Raw genomic sequence first — 20,429 nt, 5'->3', positions numbered from 1 at the left:
TAATAAAAAAAAGACATACTCTACAGTACTAATTACATATACTATTTCATCTACATCTCAAATCCTTGCTGTGTCCAATCATCTTTTTATACTGTATTTTAACATCTAGTTTTTTAGTTACATCATAATTGCAAACGTAGCTCAAATGTGCCATCTGGTGGTGGCAAAACACTCATCTCTATTGATTTGTAGTGGCCAGCCCATACCACTATAAACAATACAGAGTAAGTCATTGAGTTGCTAACATCCTTGTTTGTAGAACACATGTCTGTTTTATTTGGTATGTGGTGAGAGTGCATAGTGGAAGGCAAGACCAGGCCAGCAACGTTGATTTTCCAATACACACTGCACAAATTGATTCAACTGAAATCCGATATCATTCAGTCAGGATCATCCACCTCGGTTATGGTGGGTATTGATGTGCAGAATTCAGTTAATTGAATATTGAATAACTGATCGATACTACACTTGCTCTGTGTAGAACTGGAAGTCCTTACTTTAGTCCTAATTATTCTGATAGCACATATTGACTGTTATGTTTGTGTGCATCATAGTTGCTGTTGTTAGTATAATCATAATTCTAATATTTAATGAAGACCTTTGATCTCATTTGTTTTAAAATACACACGACACACTTGGTCTGTAAAATAGCAGTAGTACTGAACTAGTAACACTAAAATGTACTGAAATTCAGTACAAAAAATATCTACTTTAATCACCCTGGTGTTGATCCGGAATTATTTTTACAGGTTGAACAGTACTTGAAGGGCTTGTACTAGCTGGTGTGTGTGCTGAAGGACAGCCAGAAGATGGCAGTCTTATTCCACTAATCTGATTTCTTTTACTGACTCCCTTTACACTCCTTTTTTCTGCTGGCATCTGTAATGTTGACATTTAACCATGAAATTGTAATCATCCCACAGTTAATGTATACATACTGTATATGTGTTGCTTTTATATGTATACATAGTGACATATTCTTATAAAATAATGGCAAGCATAAAGTCATAAATAAATATATAAGAGATGTCATCTTTTGCTGTTTGTTAGTACTGAAAAAACACTGATGGTGAGTACACGCAGTCGTTTGTATGTTTATGTATTCACCCTGCAGGAACTGAGCAGCGTGAACTACCTGGAGCTGTACCGTGTGGCCGACCTGTTCCATCTCCCCGCCTTAGAGGAGGCTGTGGTGGGCTTCCTGGTGGAGCATCTGTCTGAACTGAACCAGAGCAGGCAGGACGAGGCCCTGCAGCTGCCCTACCGCCTCCTCAGGGAGGTGCTGAAGAGCGACCGCCTCACCTCCCTGAGCGAGGAGGAGATATGGAAGGTACTAGAAAGTGTGTGTGTGTGTGTAGGTTTGCATATTTTATTTTATTAGAAACAAATCGCACCCCATCGCATTTGAACATTTTTAAATTGTCCCTACCGATGTTAACAAAACAAACCTACGCTCTTGTGTGTGTGTGTGTGTGTGTGTGTGTGTGTGTGTGTGTGTGGATGTGTTCATGGGTTTTCCATGCAAGCAGACGCAAACAAATTGCTCTTGGCACCAAACTATTCTTTAAGTGTATTTTTATCACATGCACACACACACATAGACAGATGCAGAAATGCATGACACAATGCATACAGTAGTACGAAGTAAACACTGCCAGCTGCATCTCATAGTGTTTGTTTATATAGACACATGCATTATGTTCACCAGTCCATGCATCCATGTGAGCGTGCATCTGTGTATTTGTGTGTGTGTGTGTGTGTGTGTGTGTGTGTGTGTGTGTGTGTGTGTGTGTGTGTGTGTGTGTGTGTGTTATGAACTGCCAGGATTGTGGAGTGAAGCGGCAGTGCGGGGTGGGGACTTACTGTTTTGACTGTTCATTTGCACCAATCAGCCTCCCCCCTCCCGCCCTCCCCCGCCGATCTCTCTCCCTCCCTTTCTTTCTCCCCTTCTCTTCTCTGATTAGGCCCACCGCGGCTCCATCAGGGCCCCAATCCCCCAGCTGTCACTCGGCCGCCCGTCTGATTGAAAACAATCAGGCCTCTGATGGCACAATTACCCTGACCCTTTAGCCAGCCGCCGCCGCCATAATCAGCCTCTGATTAGGCTGCTTTGGGCCTCCTTCACTTCGCCCAGAAGGTTAATTTGGGCATCAGACGGAAGCGAACTGCGAGCGGGGGCCGTCGTCCGAAGGGGTGGGGGGGTAGGGGGTGTACGCCACTGCCGGACTGATATAGCTTGGCCGTCAATCATTGTCACTCAGAGTTTTCTTAGAGTCTCTCACGCTCTGGAAATCACATTTTCTCTGGCTTTGTTTTTTTTCCCCTTCTGTCTTCTTTCTTGCCATCCTTTGCTCTGCCTTTTTGTAACTTCCCCTCCCTCCCCTTGCCTCACTCCTTCTCTCTCCCTCTCTTTTGTGGTCTCACTCTCTCCTTTTCACACACACAGGCACACACACAGACACACACACATACTCTCCGCACTTTCTCTTTCAGTGCGGAGGGGAAGGAGGGAGAAGGAGTTGATTTATTCTGTGCCCTGAGGAAGTTGTGTGATGCGGCGTGACCTTCACAGTCAGCTGCCGTTGTGCACACGCTCACACACACACCCACACACAGCCACACACACACACACATACTGTCACTTCAGAGCAATGAGGAGGAGAGAGGCGGGGTGAGCGATAGAGGAAGGGAGGTAGAGACGGGAGAGTGGCACAGATACCACAAAAAGACAATCCTGACTTGCATGTTTGGTGCATTTTCACAACTTTAGAGTGGATTGAAGAGGAAATAAAGGAGGTAAAGCTGTTCACTACACACTGATACATCATACACCAAATGCTGTGTTTTGATTTCTGGTGTGGTACTGTGAATTTTGTCCGTGGTCATCCTTGTCTGAAAACAACACGTTGCCAGTCTCCATTGCCCCCCCCCCCCCTTTCATTTTGCTGTACTAAGTTCTCTGTCTCTACACAGATTACGTGAAAAAACACTTTGTTTTACTGATAATGGTTTCAGTGATCTCCAGTCATCTCGCCCACATTCACACCTCGTTGCAGCTAAATAACCTTCCGCTGCTCTCAAGTTCAATTAAATCCATTCTCTGCTACCCAGTCCGCCTGCATTAAACAAAGGAGGGTGCCTGTGGATATTTGAGGCCTGTATATTGAATGCTGCTGATGAATAAGTACTTGTGTGTGTGTGTTGGCAAGTATGGATACAGTGCTGGCTTGCCTCGGTCTTGCCATAATAGCCTATAGGTGGCTAGAAAAACAACCGTGATTAGCAGTCCTGTACAATTTTATTTCTCAGATTCTCTTTTTTCTCATCCTCTAATCTTTCATTCTTTTCATACTGACTTCATGCTGTCTCTTACTTCCTCTTCTCCCTTCTCGCTGTTCTAAACCTCTTGTATGTGAAACAATCATTTTGATATAGCATTTATATATATCAAATTGTATATCAAAAATGTTATTAGCATTTGCTAAAAAATTGTAGTCACTCTTTTTTTTAAATAAAGACCTGCTAAGCAAACGTGTTATTACCACCTAATGATTGAACTGGGCCCAAAGTGTAAAACAGATTTCGAATTATATAACAGACATATTTAACTTTATTTTCTTTTTGTGAAGGTGGAAACGACTCTTGATACAGTCCATAACTCAGTTGATACCATTCTTCTCTACTCGCTCTGCCTCTAGCTGGTCGTTCTGTGGCTGGAACACGACTGCCGCTACCAATACACCGAGGATCTACTCCAACATGTCCGCTATGGCTTGATGGATGTCCCCACGCTGCACCACCTTTCCCGTAGCTACTCTTTGGTCCAGTCCAGCCCTACTGCCGCCGCCCTTGTGGAGGAGGCCCTGGACTACCACCGTGCCACCTTCGCCCAGCCCCTCCACCAGTCAGCCCGCACCAGGCCTCGCTTCCAGTCGCTCACCCTCTACATAATTGGCGGGCGGAAGCGGGAGGTGAGCAGAGTCAGGGAGCTGCGGTACTTCAACCCGGCTGCACAGGAACATGTACGTGTCGCAGGTGGGTCGAACTGGAGCGAGCTGGCGCCCATGCCCACTGGGCGAAGCCACCACTGTGTGGCCGTAATGGGGAACTTCCTATTTGTCGTGGGTGGGGAAGGGGAGCATGCCACAGGGAGGACATGTGCGGTGAGAACTGCTTGTCGGTACGACCCCAGGGGCAACTGTTGGACTGAGATTGCCCCCATGAAGGCCTGCAGGGAACACTTTGTCCTGGGTGCTCTGGGTCAGTACCTGTACGCAGTGGGGGGCAGGAACGAGCTGAGGCAAGTGCTGCCCTCTGTGGAGCGCTACTGTCCCAAGAGGAACAAGTGGGTGTTTGTCCAACCCTTCGACCACTCATTGTCCTGCCACGCCGGCTGTGTGGCTGACAATCTGCTTTGGGTCTCAGGTAAACAGTCATACGGACAACGTACTCAAGATACTCAGTCTGCACACATGCATTACATTTGCCTTGATTCTACACATGAATATGCATGCACGGACACAGCTACACAGATACACACTAGTATGCACATTTGTACCACAATCTTCTGCTCTATGATAAAAGCTAACAGTGTTATTCCTTTGTGTTACAGGTGGGGTGACAAACACAGCTCAGTACCAGAATCGACTGATGGTGTATGATCCAGACCAGGTAACTGTAAAGTGATGAGTGATGATCCTACACTTTTAGAGAGGCCATATTGGTGATTTTGTAGCAGCAGGCAGCTGTTTCCAGTGAAAAAAAGATCAATAGACAGACAGACAAAACAGAGTGAATATTAAGACTTACATTCGCTAGGTGGCCTGAAAAAATGACTATGAATGAATGTGAATACTGTAACATGTCTGCTGGATGTATAGAGATAACTGTTTGCTAACACGTTTGCCATATCAGCAGTAACTGTAATTGTCAGTGTTGTTGCCAAACCGTGGAATAACTACTTCCAGGTTACATGATGCGCACTGGCCCCAAAAGACTTTTCCACATAGACTTACATTGTGAAAGAAGCAGCTGTGAAACGGTTGATCCATTTCACATCCCCTGCGAAATGACTCATTTCACTATTAGAATTTGATCAATTCGGTCTGATAACATTTGTAAAGTCTATAAGAGCCACATGATTAAATCATTTTATACAAGAAAGTTTAACTTTTTTGGCTGAATGAGCCACTGAGCAGCTTTCATAGGAATGAACGAGGCCCCATCTCCAGCTTTGTATCCAGTTCTCTTCATACATCTGTGACTGCACTGCTACCACGTGGGCAGAGAGGCTTACTTTTATTTTTATTTTCCTCCACTCCAGTTTCATTCAGTTCTACATAAAGGCTCTGTACATAAAACTACAGCAACACTTATAAAGAAAATTAAGAAGTTTACTGTCAGACCAACGTGTTTCCGCTTGTGGCCATGATTGGGGTCTACAGTCGGAAGCAGCACAGCAATCCACTTAAATTGTCCCGTGGAATGTATAACAAGCGTGCAAACTGGCAACAGACAAACCGGTCACCAGGGTGTACTACAAACATGTTGGTCTGATGTTCTCAGTACTGCAAGCCTTGCTTTATATGGCGTTTATTTTTGGTCATAGGTTGTGAGCGTATGAAACATGCTGGCGAGCAAATTATGTTACTCCACATGTGCAAAAATTAACCTTCCTGCGCACACGATAAAGTACTCGCGCACAAATTCAACAACCGAGAGTTGTACAGGTAGCTGCGAACGAGCGCCTGGCATGCTCTCAAAGGAGAACTTGCACAGTGGAATCCTGCTCGCGCGCACTGGATTTCTGCTCGCTGAGCTGATTTCTGCTGGCTCGAATCTACATGACTTTTGACAGTTTGGGGGACAGTTTGGAAACCAAGGAGGGCACTGACCCTCTTATGATTGGTCACTTTCAATGAGATCACAACCAGAGCCCTAAAATAAGAGAGCTACGACACTCTTTGATCTCGCAGCCACATGATCACATGCTCCATGGTAATTCCAACCAATCCGCACTGTCAACCACTTTGAATGGTTTCAGGTGGGACAGACACCAGCAGCGACTATATTTGCAGCAGTTTTCGGATAAATATTAAGGCATAATGTGTTTTGATTACTATCCCTATACTTGCATATGATACCATTTCTTCTGGGGAGTCGGGGAAGCAGTATTATCCGTTTTGTGTTTAATTTTGTAGGGAAGAGGTGTGACGTTACAACACATTAGAATCACAATCAGCTTTATTGCACGTTATGGAATTTGACTCTGGATTGTACATTGCTCATGATGTGCTTACTCATACAAAAATACAAAATCACAATAGTAAAAATAAAATAAAATCAGACAGACGACAGTGTAGACAACACAAATATACACACTATGAACAAAAACAATATAGACATATTGACAAATAGTGCAGTGAGCAGAGTGCAAAGGATGCAGGAGTATGTACATGTTGGAGGAGGATGTGATGTACACGTACATATACATGCATACATGTACACAGTGCAATGAAGCATAATGCAAAGGATGCTGGAATAAATAAGTATTATTATAAATATTTTGTGCAGGAGTAATGACTTGAGGTAGGTGGATTTGGTATACAGTATCTACAATATAACAGTATGAACAGCACTGAAATAGAGAATGGTGAATAAATAATAAATGTTAGCTAGTAAACAGGTGGCTGATTAGAGGCAGAGTTACTGGGTTATTGCACAAGAAGTGTTCCTGACACCATGAGTCATAAATTAGCTGTTCATCAGAGTGATGGCTTGTGGGAATAAACTGTTCCTAAGTCTGTTGGTGTACAGTGCTCTGTAGCGCCTACAAGAGGGGAGAAGCTGGAACAGACTGTGTCCGGGGTGAGATGGATCTGCAGTGATGTTTCCTGCCCGTTTCCTGACTCTGGAAATGTATAACTCCTGAATGGAGGGCAGGTTGGCACCGATGATCTTTTCTGCAGTCCTGACTGTCCGTTGTAGTCTGCTCCTGTCCTTTTTGGTGGCAGATCCAAACCAGACAGTGATGGATGAGCAGAGGACAGACTGGATGATGGCTGTGTAAAAGTGGATCAGCAGGTCCTTAGGCAGGTTGAGCTTCCTGAGCTGGTGCAGGAAGTACATCCTCTGCTAGGCCTTCTTGATGACGGTGTCCATGTTGGACTCCCACTTCAGGTCCTGGGAAATAGTGGATCCCAGAAACCTGAAGGATTCCACAGCAGACACAGGGCTGTTGAGTATGGTGATGGGGGGCATCGTGGACTTCCTCCTGAAGTCCACGATCATCTCCACAGATTTGAGCGTGTTACGCTCCAGGTTGTTCTGGCTGCACCAGAGAGCCAGCTGATCAACCTCTCGTCTGTAGGCCGACTCATCACCATCCTGGATGAGGCCGATGACCATTGTGTCGCCAGCGAACTTCAGGAGTTTGACAGATGGGTCTCCTGAGGTGCAGTCGTTGGTGTAGAGGGAGAAGAGCAGTGGGGAGAGCACACAGCCCTGGGGGGTGCCAGTGCTAATAGTCCGTGTGCTGGATGTGATGTTCCCCAGTCTCACCTGCTGACCCCTGTCAGCCAGGAATTTTGTGATCCACTGACAGGTGGAGGCTGGCACAGTGAGCTGGGTGAGTTTGGTGCTGAGGATGTCCGGGATGATGGTGTCGAACGCAGAGCTGAAGTCCACGAACAGGATCCTAGCATATGTCCCTGGAGAGTCAATTCAATTCAATTCAAATCAATTTTATTTATATAGCGCCAAGTCACAACAACAGTTATCTCACAGCGCTTTTCATAAAAGAGCAGGTCTAGACTGTACTCTATGATGTTATTTACAGAAGCCCAACAATTCCCACCAAGAGAAAGCACTAGGCGACAGAGGCAAGGAAAAACTTCCTTTCGTCGAGAGTCGAGATGTTGCAGGATGTAATGCAATCCCAAGTTGACTGCATCATCCACTGACCTGTTAGCCCTGTAGGCAAACTTCAGGGGGTCCAGCAAGGAGCCTGTAATGTCCTTCAGGTGGGCCAACACCAGTCTTTCAAAGGACTTCATGACTACAGATGTCAGGGCGACAGGCCTGTAGTCTTTTAGTCCAGAGAAAGAGGGTTTTTTGGGGACCGGGATGATTGTGGAGCGTTTGAAGCAGGAGGGGACTTCACACAGCTCCAGTGATCTGTTGAAGATCTGTGTGACAATTAACAGCAGTCTATATTTGCAGCACTTTTCATATAATGTACATTGATTACTACGTTAACTGTACTTCCAGTAGAGATTTTTTTTCTTTGGAGGGACAGAGAGACAGCATTAACAGTGTTATCTTTTTAAATGCAACTGCAGAGATGGTTAGACTACAGAGTGAATTACTCTGTTCCTAAATACAATCCATATAATTACTGCTTGGTAATTTATTTTAAAATGGCTAGTGTAATGTTACCCCTATATCCTTCCCGAAACACAGGCTAAACTATACCTCAGAACACACAAATACATGCACAGAATGTACTGTATATGCAGAATATATATAATTAGTCTATTGTATATCACATGTCCTAATGTACTGTTGTGTTAAGACACATTTCACATAGTGTCAAATATATAAGGCAACCAATTGCATTCAACAAAACACTTTATTATATATTATCTACAGGGAGAGGATAAGTGAGGTTGTTTATTTTTTTTTTTGAGGACAGTCTACTGTCAGAAGCAGACCAGGTCATAGGCCCCAGATGAGACCAGGTCTTGAGGAGACACGAGCCTGGTGCTGCTGGAAAGAACAGGGAGAAGAAAGATGAAACAGTGTTAATACACGATAATACAAGGTTAATACATTAAAGACATGGATTTTAATATTATAATATTAATAATAATTATAATATACATGGAAAGCCAATGTTTCCCAAATAATTTCATGAGGTTGAGATTACAGGAGTGAGAGTACACAGTTAAGTCCAGTTGTATCTGGACATTGGCATGATTTCGGTTATTTGGTTCCGTGCCCCAGTAAAGAATGTTATATTATGTAACTATAAACTTTTTTTATGTTATTTCAGTGGACTAAAAGTTGTAAGACAAGTCCTTTGATGTTGTAATGAGCTGCATTATATTTAGAGGAGTTTCTGATATTCTGGCCCTGTAATGTACATTATGTAAATAGGGAGGACAAAAACAATCCTCATATCCAACACAATGTAGTTCAGTAAAACACCCTATAATTTTAACCTCAGTATAAAACATTTAATTAAATTGTGGCACAGCTGTTGTATTGAACTGCATTACAATGTAAAGGTGCACCTATTAAGGCCACTAAGAGCATTCAACACAGTAAGAACAGCAGCTGAAAGGATGTGTAAATGCCTCCGAAGCTCAAATTATTTGTATGTCTTATGTCACTATATTCATATTGTGAAAGAAAGCTTGTCCTAGTTATTGTTGGCTGGATATGGTATTTGCACTCCACTAACTTACTCTTAAATATACAAGTTTGGTATGTTTCTATGGGGCCTATAAGCAGATACAGCTGCCAGTTTATTAGGTACACCAAGCTAAAACTAATGCAGTCCTGCAATAATCCTACCTTCGTGAAGGTTAAAATATTCTGTTTTTGCTGTTCAGAGGCACTGATTCAACATGGAGAGCTGTTTCTGACAGGGACATACCTCGTTGATATTTGAATCCTTTGTGGATCACTGGCTTGCTCACTCATTATAGTAAGTCTCAGATGGTTTCATGTCAGCCTCTTGAACAGAAAAACAGATTAAGTCGTTATCTATCTGCTGCAGTTATAACGTTACTTGCTTTTTGTGCTGCTGATCTTATCAGCCGATGAACTAAAGCCAGCTACATAAAATACCGCTATTGACTAAATTCATAAGAGGTCAATTAATGGGTTAAAATGTCTAAAAATGTATTTCATCAACTTACCAGCGAGCATAGGTTGGTCGGACATAACAAAAATTAATTAGATACAGCGCTGGAACTTCTTTTGTGTTTATTGGCGGTGGGCAAACCAGCATTACCGCCACCAACTGGAGTGTGGAACGAGAGATTAAGCAGTAAAATAAATAAACAAAACAGAAAAATTATTTTATCTAAATCAGTTTCTTTAAGAAACTTAATTATATAACAATATATCTTGCTTGCGGTTTTCCCCAAGAGACATGACAATGATAGATCAAGATGTTTTCAGAACTATTCAGTGTTTGTAACTATCGGCTGCCCTGTGACACGTGCCACTTACGCAATCCACAGTTCCGACAATGGGAGTGTCGTAACTCTCTTACTTAACAGCTCTGGTTGTGATCACGTTGAAAGTGACCAATCATAAAAGGGTCAGTGCCCTCCTTGGTTTCCGCCCCCAAATTGTCAAAAGTCATGTAGACTTGAATTTGTGCGTGAGTACTTTATCGCGAGCATGTTTTACACGCTCACAACTTATGACCAGAAATAAACACCATAGCTTTCCCTTCTCCTTGCACATTGCAAGTAGGTGAATATGTGCCAGAAATTCCCACGCTAATTCAGTTCTGTACAGTCAGTAGTCACACACTTGAAAACAGTATTGCATTGAAAATGTTACTTAAGTAAAAGTATATAAGTATAATCAGGAAAATGTACTTAAAGTATTACAAGTAAAAGTATTCAATGCAGAATGAAAAATGTCTGCCGTGACTGCTATACTAATATATATATTATATCATTAGATTATTATTACACATGCATTAATGTTAAAGCAGGATTTAACTTTTGTAGTTGTTGAGATTAATGGCTTTTTGATAATGGATCAATCCGCTGGGAACGTTCTCCATGAATCGGTTGTAAATATTTAAAAAAATATTGATAAATGTTGTCACAGTTGCCCAGAGCCCAAAGTGACACCAAAACCTCACAGTGATTGACACAGTGAAAAATACATAATAATACAATTATCAAAAGGTAGAACCATGGAAGGTTTTACATGAAAAATGTCTTCAACAATTTAATCAAAATAGTTGCCAATTAAATTTCTGTCAATCAATGAATGTAGTAGCTATATTTGTATAAACGGTTTAGTTTCATTTATAAGAAAACATCATGTTGTATTAAGTCTTCATATGTTTTGTGTGCCCCGCGACTCTGTACACAGGATAAGCGGTTGACGATGGATGGATGGATGTTTTGTGTGCAAAAAGCTCAATTTGAAAAGTAACTAGTTACTACAGCTGTCAGATAAATGTAGTTAAGTAAAAAGTTCAATATGTAGTGGAGTAGAGGTAGAAAGTGGTGTGAAAATAAAAAACTCAAGTAAAGTACAATTACCTCTCATTTGTATTTAAGTAAAGTAAATGTACTTAGTTACTATCAACCACTGCTTTCTACTGTTACTTATGTTTCTTTAATCTGGTAATTCTTCCGCTGCTTTTTTTGTCAACAATGTACAGATAGCTAATTTCAAACTATCATGCAAACATGAAAATATAATCCCACAATAACATTATCATTTTCCACATATGTATGTATTATTTAGGTAAAAATTTATATGAAAATGCAATCATCCAATTTTAATTTTCATTATCGCATACTTTTTAAATGAAAATGGAAACAGAATTTTACATTTCATTTTCAAAGGCTTAACCTGTATGGAGGACTGATCCTGACAAATTCAGAAATAAATACATAAATAAATAAATGCTCAATTAATAAATTAGCATCTGATGCACAAAAAATAAAGTAGATAAATCAATGAAGGCAGTAATTAAATTATACAATGAGACATAAATGTATCTCTTTTAATTAGCTTCTTTACTTATTCACCTTTGTAATAATTACCTTATTTATTTATTGTCTGTTATAATCTTCAACTTTATTTGTTAATTACTTATTTTTAAAATTTATGTGTGTTTGAAATATTTTTGCCTGTTTATTCTTCCTTTGCATTTTCTATCCTATTTATTTCCCCAATGGTATTTATTTCTGCGTGTCCTTTTTACATTTCTCTATCCATTTCTGCCTCATTATGTAAATGAGGAGGGGCTGTGTCTCAAGGGGTGAACTTCTCCCCTATTGGTGGACCAGTAAGACGGGAGAGCTCTAGGCCTACTCTACCTGCACACATCAAAAAGCTTGCTCCACACACAGTCAGATGGCTTCCTTCAGTGCGCTGAAGTGTTTAGCAACTCTAGAAGACAATACTACCAGCCATGTCTTCTTTCTTTTTCATGTGGACGCTCTTACCTACAGAGTTTTCACTTAGCGACTTACATAGACACAGAACTGCAGGAAAGTGAGCTGTTGTTTCTGAGAACTCCAAAACAAATAAACTAATCTTGACAGTTAAGAAGAATTTTATGATTCTGTTAAATGTGATTGCTATTAAGCCGTGTTTTATGTGTGGTAATGGAGTCAATTTAGTTAACTTTACTGCACTTAACCAGTCGAAATTATTTAATGTAGGCTAGTTACTGTACTACTGTGTCTTGCACAGAAGACAGAGGAGGAGGCATACGGAGAACATAACAATATATGTCAGAGGAAAACAAAGAAAATCCCCAAATAATAAAATTAATTCCTTTTATATTCCCCCTTGCATGCCTTGTTGTTTACGTGTTGATACAGAGGAAGAATGGGAGAACAGCACACATCTCATGGTTACTGTGTGATTATAGCGCATGGGATAACAGTGGGTACAGCCCACACCATTAACATTATGTGTAACTACAGGATAACAAGTGGAGAACATTAAAGACTTTTTACAACTGTCAACAATTAAGAACAGACCCATTTCTCAACTTATTATTCTAAATCATATATAATATACAGCTATATAATATACAGCTGCATGTACAGTCAGACACAATTTCTTACATGTATCACCCATAGACTGTATATAAAAAGGTATCACCACAAGGTCTCAATGTCATGGCAACAGTTAGCTTAGCTGCTCGGTTAACATCGCTAACAAGAACAACAACTACACTTCCGCCGAAACATGTGCTGTGTCCGAAATCACCCATTACTCACTATATAGTGGACTATATAGTGAGCTCGCCATTTTGTAATGCTGTCTCAATGTATAGTGATTATTATTATTCCCTAAATACTCCACTCAGTGTATGTAGTGAATGCATTTTGAAAAGTAGTGTACAACCGATGGTCACTAACCAAGCCCTATATACCATCATGCATTGTCCTGAAAAAAAAAAACTGATTGCCTGACTGTAATGGCGTAATTAACAGCGCGAAATAACAATCGGAGTAGTGTCCGAAAGTGTTGTTTTAACAATGAGAGTGAGCTCACTGTATAGTCCTCTACATACAACTCCCTACATAGGTGGTAGGGAGTAGTGAATGAGCGGGATTTCAGACACAGCCATGCTCAGTGGAAATGAATGGCCAACTTTACCACTCTACCATGACTGTTTACATCCACTTCTAGCGTACCCTACTTAGATATATTATGTCTGATTACCTGCAACATACACAAGCAGATCGGACGGTAGATTGTTACTAGCACATGGTCTGTTCAGACTCACGTTACAGCAAAGCACTAGTGTTGCAGGCTCCTAAAATGACTCACTAAACAGTATACTCCCTCTTATGGTAAAAGAGGGAAATAACGTCTACTTTATATTACAGAAACATACACAGAGAAACAACAAAAACAAACTGTTAATAGCAGCATTAACATGAGTTTAACAGCTAAGTACAAACCTGTAATTGAGGAGGAGTGAGGAGTCCTCTGATTGTCTTCTGTTAGCCTGGCAGGAAACACCTCTGCTGGCCTGTCTGCAGGAAACACTTAACAAGTTCAATATCATCTAAAGTGTGTAGTTATGGCAATGTTTTTGCAATTTTTATAGCTGTAACTGCTATGTAGTTGATATGACAGACAGGCTGACTGTTCCTATAACATTAACTGTAACAGAGCTGTGGTATTGTCACTAATACTAGTATTGCAATAATGTGATGTTACAGCTTTTGGGTATAAGCAAGTTAACGTTTTTTGCACGTGCCATGCATCTATCAGGTAAACTTACATAGGCTACTGCAGCAACAGACGCACATACAGGCGAGGCGTGTGGTCTTATTGTCACAATACACGCCAGAAACAGCTTGATGTTACAGTTAGCCACATTAGCTGCAGAACGTGCTAATGCCAAGTTCAACAGGCAAGTGTTCAAAAAAACAAACAATACAAAAGCAACATAAAAATGGCAAAACTTACAGGTTCCAAGTTTGAAGTTGGTATAGATCCATCCTTGAGCTGTTCGGTCGATAGATTTCATTTGGTTGTGAAATTACTGCCTAGTGTTGTGTAATGGTAGATACACAACTGAACCATGAGAACCTGAAGTGGCCTTCCAACTGAAAAGGAAGGGACGTCTTAACTGAGGACTCGCCTTGATGAGAGGACTGACGGATTGAATTTTCATTTGCATTGTGTCCCTTGGAAAGCTGCTTGTAAATGTAAATGCAATACAATAGACTGGGGGGCGCTGTTTCACTCATTGCATTTGAATAAAGTCCACTATAGAGCAGACTAAGTCTTTGAAAATGCAACGTCAAATGCTGATCTTATTTTCATTTTCACATAGTTAGAAAAAGGCATTTTAATTTTAATTTTGACCTAAAAGGACCATGAGGACATGCACATGTAAATGCAATAGACTGGGGGCGCTGTTTCACTCATTGCATTTGAAGTCCACTTTAGAGCAGGTTAAGCCGTTGAAAATGCAATGTCAAATGCTGTTTCCATTTTCATTTTAATATGGTCCTAGAATGCCCACCCAAGTATGTGATAATGAAAATTGTATGTTTGCATTTTCATTTTCATTTTTACCTAAATAACACACATATGTGGAAAATGATGATGTTATTGTGGGATTACATTTTCATTTTCATGTTTGCATGATAATTTGAAATTAGTCCCCTATACTCTTCCATATACGCTTCCATATTAAACTTCATCAATGCTTCAGTGACGGTGTTTATCAGAAAACTAATGCAGACGTTATGTGATGGATGGAAGAGTCTGCTAATTGATTTTCACCCCATATGGAAATTAGCGGAAACCAATGGCATTGTGGAAAATGTGAAAAATACATAAGAAAAACTCTCCAGCTTACTTTAGAATATAATCAGCAGTAAAGCATTGTATTTGTAATTTGCAGTTATTTAATACTAAAACACTGGTACCGGTCCTTTAATGGAAATCCTCCCAATATTGATTGCAACCTTTTATCCTAAATACTAAGTGAACAATCATACACTTACATCTATTTTGTTGCAGTTTTATAGTGCATCATGGATGACAATGAATTTAATAACATATAATTTCTCTATTTGCAATACTCACACACAGCTAACTGTAGTGGAATGTAGTTAGCTGTGGCTCCTGTTCGTGTATGCTCATGAGCCGGCTGTTAAAGAGCCCTGGTTCTTGGTGAGGCTGTATATAGTATGGAGGTATGCAGAGTGTTTATGTGTAAGGTGGGTATCCATATGGGCCTGTGTTTGTACATGTTGGCGTGGAAACGGGGGAACAAGGATGCGAGTGAAAGAGAGAGGGAGAGAGTCTCATTGGTATTCACCATGAATCTGCATTCACCTGCCAGAGCAATAGCAACCCCCCACCCACTCTACCCTCAACAGATGGCCACCCGTCAGCTCCCAGCAGACACACACACACACACGCACACACACACACACACACACACACTCTCATTCTCTGCCTCAATCAAACACACACACACACACACATACACACACTGACACAAAATACGCTTCTACACACTTAGTGAAATGAGCAGGGATCCTCGGTGTAAAATGGAGTGGCTGAAACATATGATTAGAAATAGGGAGGGAAGTCATTAGTACAAACCAGAGCTCCAGTGTCACGTTATTTATCTAGCACTGAGCATACATCAATTACCCATGCATGGATATGCTTAAATATTAATCTTCTTATTCATCCTCCTTCCCTTCCCACCCTCTCTGTTTCTCTCTCCCTCCCTCTTCGTACTACATCTCGCCTCCTTCTCATCGTTTTCTGCCTTCTCCATCTGCGTTCCCCTAATTCACTCTCTACCACCTCCAACCGCCTTCTTAGGACCAGTGGCTGGCCCGCAGTCCCATGTTGCAGAGGCGGGTTTACCACGTTATGGCGGCTGTGAGGAGGCAGCTCTACGTGCTAGGTGGGAATGACCTGGACTACAACAATGACCGCATCCTGGTCCGGCACATTGACTCCTACAACATGGACCTGGACCAATGGACGCGCTGCTCCTTCAGCCTCCTCACGGGTGGGCAAAGTGAAGGAACCACACCTGACCATGCACACACGCACCATTTAAACTCTAGCTGGTTAATCAGTTGATAGTAAGCAAATGGTCAAGCCTCTTGTTGGCAAGACTGTGTTCTTTCACTTCAATGTTGCTATAGACAGAAACATAGGTGGACATTACACTACAAATTGCTGCAAAAATAGCTGGTTTTGTAAGACTTCTATGTAATATATACTAATTTAAAGGGATTGTTTGAAATACTCGTATTTGCTTTCTTGCCGAGAGTTAAATGAGAAGATTGATACCACTCTCATGTGTGAGTCAAGTTATCTATGAAGCTATAGTCAGGAGACGGTTAGCTTAGCTTAGCATAGCACAAAGACTGGAAATGGGGAACCTGCTGGCCTGGCTCTGTTTCGATCTTCTGGCCCGTAACTTTACAGTTTCGGTTGGTTGTTCTGGGCTGCAGCAGGCAGCTGTTTGAAGAGATTTAGAGCTCTGACACAGCACCGAAAGGATAGACAAAAAAAAAAAACAAAGCTAAAAGGGGAGTGAATATTGGATTGATCTTTTCTAGTAAAAGCCCTGAAATCATAAGCACATAGTCACGTGCTTATGCACACCACTCACGATTTAGCGACATTTGAATCAAACTGCGATGACTATTGTGGGGTCATTGCTTATGTTGCCAGGCCGCTGTTCTGCCCCCATGATGCAGATTAGCTGAGTTTTTGAGTATTTTAGTCTTAATACATAACTTTTGATTGCAGCCTATTTAGTCATGAATATTTTTTTTATAACAGAGAAGTAAGTAAGATTTCAGGAGCATTAATACTTATTTATCTGGAACACGGTGTATTTTTAATTCCAATGATGTACTGTATGTGGAAACAAAGGTTGGGCAAGGTCTCTGCTTTATCCTCTTCTCATTAGATAGAAACATATCACATAATGCCTCTCTGCTGGTTTTGTGTAGGCAGTAGGATGATATACACGGAAAACACATAAATCCCTACTTTGAACTTGTGGGCATGCTGGTGGAAGTGGGATAGAGTGCCACCTCCACCAACATGGATGTTTTCATATTCTCCCATTTCCTGTTGTAGTTTTCAAGCAACACTTACAGGGTTGAAAGTTCAGGTGACTTTACAATTCCTCCCTCCATCTCTACTCCTATATGATTTTCCTCCCATCTATCTGTAAAAGTTTAAGACAAAGTCACAGGAAAGAGAACAGGAGCTCAATCTTGACTCTCTGTACACTCCCGCCCTTGCCACATCTTTCTCCATTTATCTCCCTCTCTGCCTCCCGGGGGACATGGAAGTCATATTGTCAGAATGCCCTCTGCTTGGCACAGTGAAGCATTGTGTCGGCTCTGTCCTCCCCAGGTCAAAATGAGTCCGGCGTTGCCGTCCATGATGATAGGATCTATGTGGTTGGAGGATACTCCATTTGGACCAATGAGCCTCTGGCGTGCATTCAGGTGAGACATGTGGCTTTTAGGTTTAGCCTCGTAACAGTTCACTTCAGAATTCAGTTATTTGTCTAATGGGCTTCTCTTGCTCTTCAGTGTGCTCTGCACTGCCTGATCTCTTACCAAAAAAATCTCATAACAGAGACGGCTGATATGGGATTTTTAAGACCGATTTTGATATTTGAGGATTTTAAATCTGATATTCCGATATATCAAAACACATAACCAAACATATACAAAGGTTATCCCTAACATTTTTTATGTGTAGTTACACACATACTTTACCTTACCAAGATAAGGCAGGCGGCTGTGGCTCGGGGGGGTAGAGCAGTCGTCCACTGATCAGAAGTCTGGATTTCGAAGTATCCTTGGGCAAGATACTGAACCCCAAATTGGTCCCAATGGCTATATGTGTGTGAATGTGTTCATTTCTTCCTTACCCTTCTGCTATTAATTGCAATGTATCGGATGACAAATGTGTGTATTTTATTGGTCAGCCTCTATCAGGAATGTACTCATGCATACAGTCTTCCAAAGATGTTTAAACCCATATAAAAAGATTCCGTGACCCTCAGTTCTGGTCAATGGAAAGAATTCTCTCCAAAGAACATTATCAGGTTGTTCTGATTTTATGAAGAATACTATGGAGAAACTCTGTATTGATACATTTGTTAAGTCTTGGTACCATTATTAGTGCCATTGAATTAAAAGAATAGGGAAGAATAACAACACTTAGTCCACCCTGCCCTTATGCATGTGGACACTGAACCCCAAGTTGCTCCCACTGGTCAGGCTAGCAGCTCATGTGATTGTGTGTGAATGAGAAGGAAACTGTATAGTGCTTTGTCCGTTAAGGTAAAAACTCGCTATGTAAGATGCGGTTAAATAAATAGAATGACAAAGGCAAGACTTAGAATTTATTTATTAATTAACATGCATATCTGAGAAGAAAACTATGATGTGGCAGAGGCCTCCAGCTTTTTTGTCAAAATACCCGTGAACATACAAAATCCCCATCCTCATTATGTATGAACTACTGTATTGCCACTGGTGACCTACAGCCATGCTAGTGGCTGTGAGGCTGTGTAGGTACTTTAAACTAAATGCAAGCATGACATGACAATGCTAACATGCTGACGTTAAACAGGTATAATGACCCAATGGCCAGCGGAGACGCCATTGTTATATAACCCAACGAGTCACATTTAAACTGACTTACTTATACATGGATTGAGGGAAATCATATATTACTATATACATTTCCTCTCTCCAGGTGCTGGATCTGAGCACAGAGGGGAAGGAAGAGGTTTTCTATGGGCCAACACTGCCATTCGCCTCCAATGGCATAGCAACTTGTTTCCTCCCTGCTCCTCACTTCACCTGCCCTAACCTACAGACTCTACAAGTACCCCATCACAGGATAGGTGCTGTTTAAATCACTGATGAACAAAATGTCAGAAAACATGAACACATAACCAGAGAATGGAGGAGCCTCAGCTCAACGCCGGACCTTCGGTATTTGCAAATGTGACTGACAAAAATGTACCTGAGCGACGTAATCATTCTGGAAGCCGCCATCTCTGTCACACAAGTGTCCAGGGATTTCTTTGAGACCCAAATGTAATAACATTACTTTCCTGATCAACAATAGCCATGTCATTCTGCAAGCTTCTAGGACACTCAAAAAACAAGCAGCTATCACAATAATACAGCTTATCTGTTGTATTTCCCCAAAGACTGAGACACCATTCATGATGTCCAGTGAAGACACAGTGAGCAAGAGAAAATAACTCCAGAGGGATTATAAGTTTCTGAGAAGACAGGAACAAAATGCCAATCCTATTACCAATTATGTGACTTGTGGTAAGTAGACATTACTGAATTGCTCAATCGTCTGCAGGAGTTCAAAGAAGCTGTCCTTTTTTATAGCCCATTATAGGGCTGTAGGAGCTTTTCCAGCTAGAATCACTGCAAACCATTTCCATCGAACCTCTGTAATCACTTTGGTGGCCTGAAAAACATGTACAGGATGTTTTTCAAGATATAGAGGACAAAGTCTGTTTTCTCATCGAATCGCATGTACTTTGAAATTACACATTGGGTTAGTGTCAAGAGCCTTAGGCTGAAGCTCATCAGTGCATAAACGACCATGCCATTTGTTATCACTCAAATAAGATAAGATTACTGCAACAGTATCGACACACTACTGTATGTGTGTATGTTATCGACCTGTGTGAGTGGGAGATTTTTATTATGCTCAGGACCGAAGACTGTTTATGTTCAAATGAATGTCTGGTCATTGTCATCATTCAGAGAATATATGTGTATATGATATTCTAATAACACTCCATTATGCTGCTTTTCAATACTAAGCCGTTTTACTTTGACCAAAAGAGAAAATCGATCCCCGCACTTCCCTCATCTGTCCAAAACATGTGTCTGAAAGAATACATGGAAAACTTTCAGAATAAAGAAGCTACATAAATAAACAACACTGCAATGTGTTCTGTAAGGGCTGTTAATAGCTATGATGGGAAGAAAGGGAATTATTTAGCAGCAATAGATAACCGAACACTAATTTAAAGCACTGCCTCTACTGCTATTCTTTTGCTTCTCCAACCACCTCTGATACCGTTGGAGAAAAGGAATGCAGTGCAGCAGAATAACGCTGCTCAGATGAAGGGATGCATTGCA

The 20,429-nt window shown here is 41.2% G+C and overlaps 1 protein-coding gene and 1 long non-coding RNA gene across 3 annotated transcripts in view; one reads left to right on the top strand and one right to left on the bottom strand.

The window, feature by feature from the left end:
- Positions 1-20,231, top strand: part of klhl32 (kelch-like family member 32) — a 37,528-nt gene extending 17,297 nt beyond the window's left edge. For both annotated transcript variants that reach the window (XM_038712152.1, XM_038712151.1), the window contains exons 6-11: positions 1,115-1,330; positions 3,699-4,425; positions 4,613-4,671; positions 16,087-16,279; positions 17,650-17,744; positions 19,009-20,231. In XM_038712152.1, the coding sequence (XP_038568080.1) occupies positions 1,115-1,330; positions 3,699-4,425; positions 4,613-4,671; positions 16,087-16,279; positions 17,650-17,744; positions 19,009-19,170 (1,452 nt within the window). In that variant the 3' untranslated portion in view covers positions 19,171-20,231. The remainder of the gene's footprint in view (positions 1-1,114; positions 1,331-3,698; positions 4,426-4,612; positions 4,672-16,086; positions 16,280-17,649; positions 17,745-19,008) is intronic.
- On the bottom strand, positions 9,275-14,560 carry LOC119898043. The gene is made up of 3 exons (XR_005443474.1): positions 14,203-14,560; positions 13,689-13,763; positions 9,275-9,738 (listed from the first exon to the last, which is right to left on the bottom strand). It is a non-coding gene; the product is annotated as an uncharacterized LOC119898043 (long non-coding RNA).
- Positions 20,232-20,429: the final 198 nt, after the last annotated feature.

This window comes from Micropterus salmoides, unplaced genomic scaffold (assembly GCF_014851395.1).
Source record: "Micropterus salmoides isolate LMB-PRFRI ecotype aquatic unplaced genomic scaffold, ASM1485139v1 Ms_hic_scaffold_11, whole genome shotgun sequence".
Classification (NCBI taxonomy): domain Eukaryota; kingdom Metazoa; phylum Chordata; class Actinopteri; order Centrarchiformes; family Centrarchidae; genus Micropterus; species Micropterus salmoides.
Note: the sequence above shows the minus strand (reverse complement) of the source record. Positions and strands in the feature narration are given on the sequence as shown.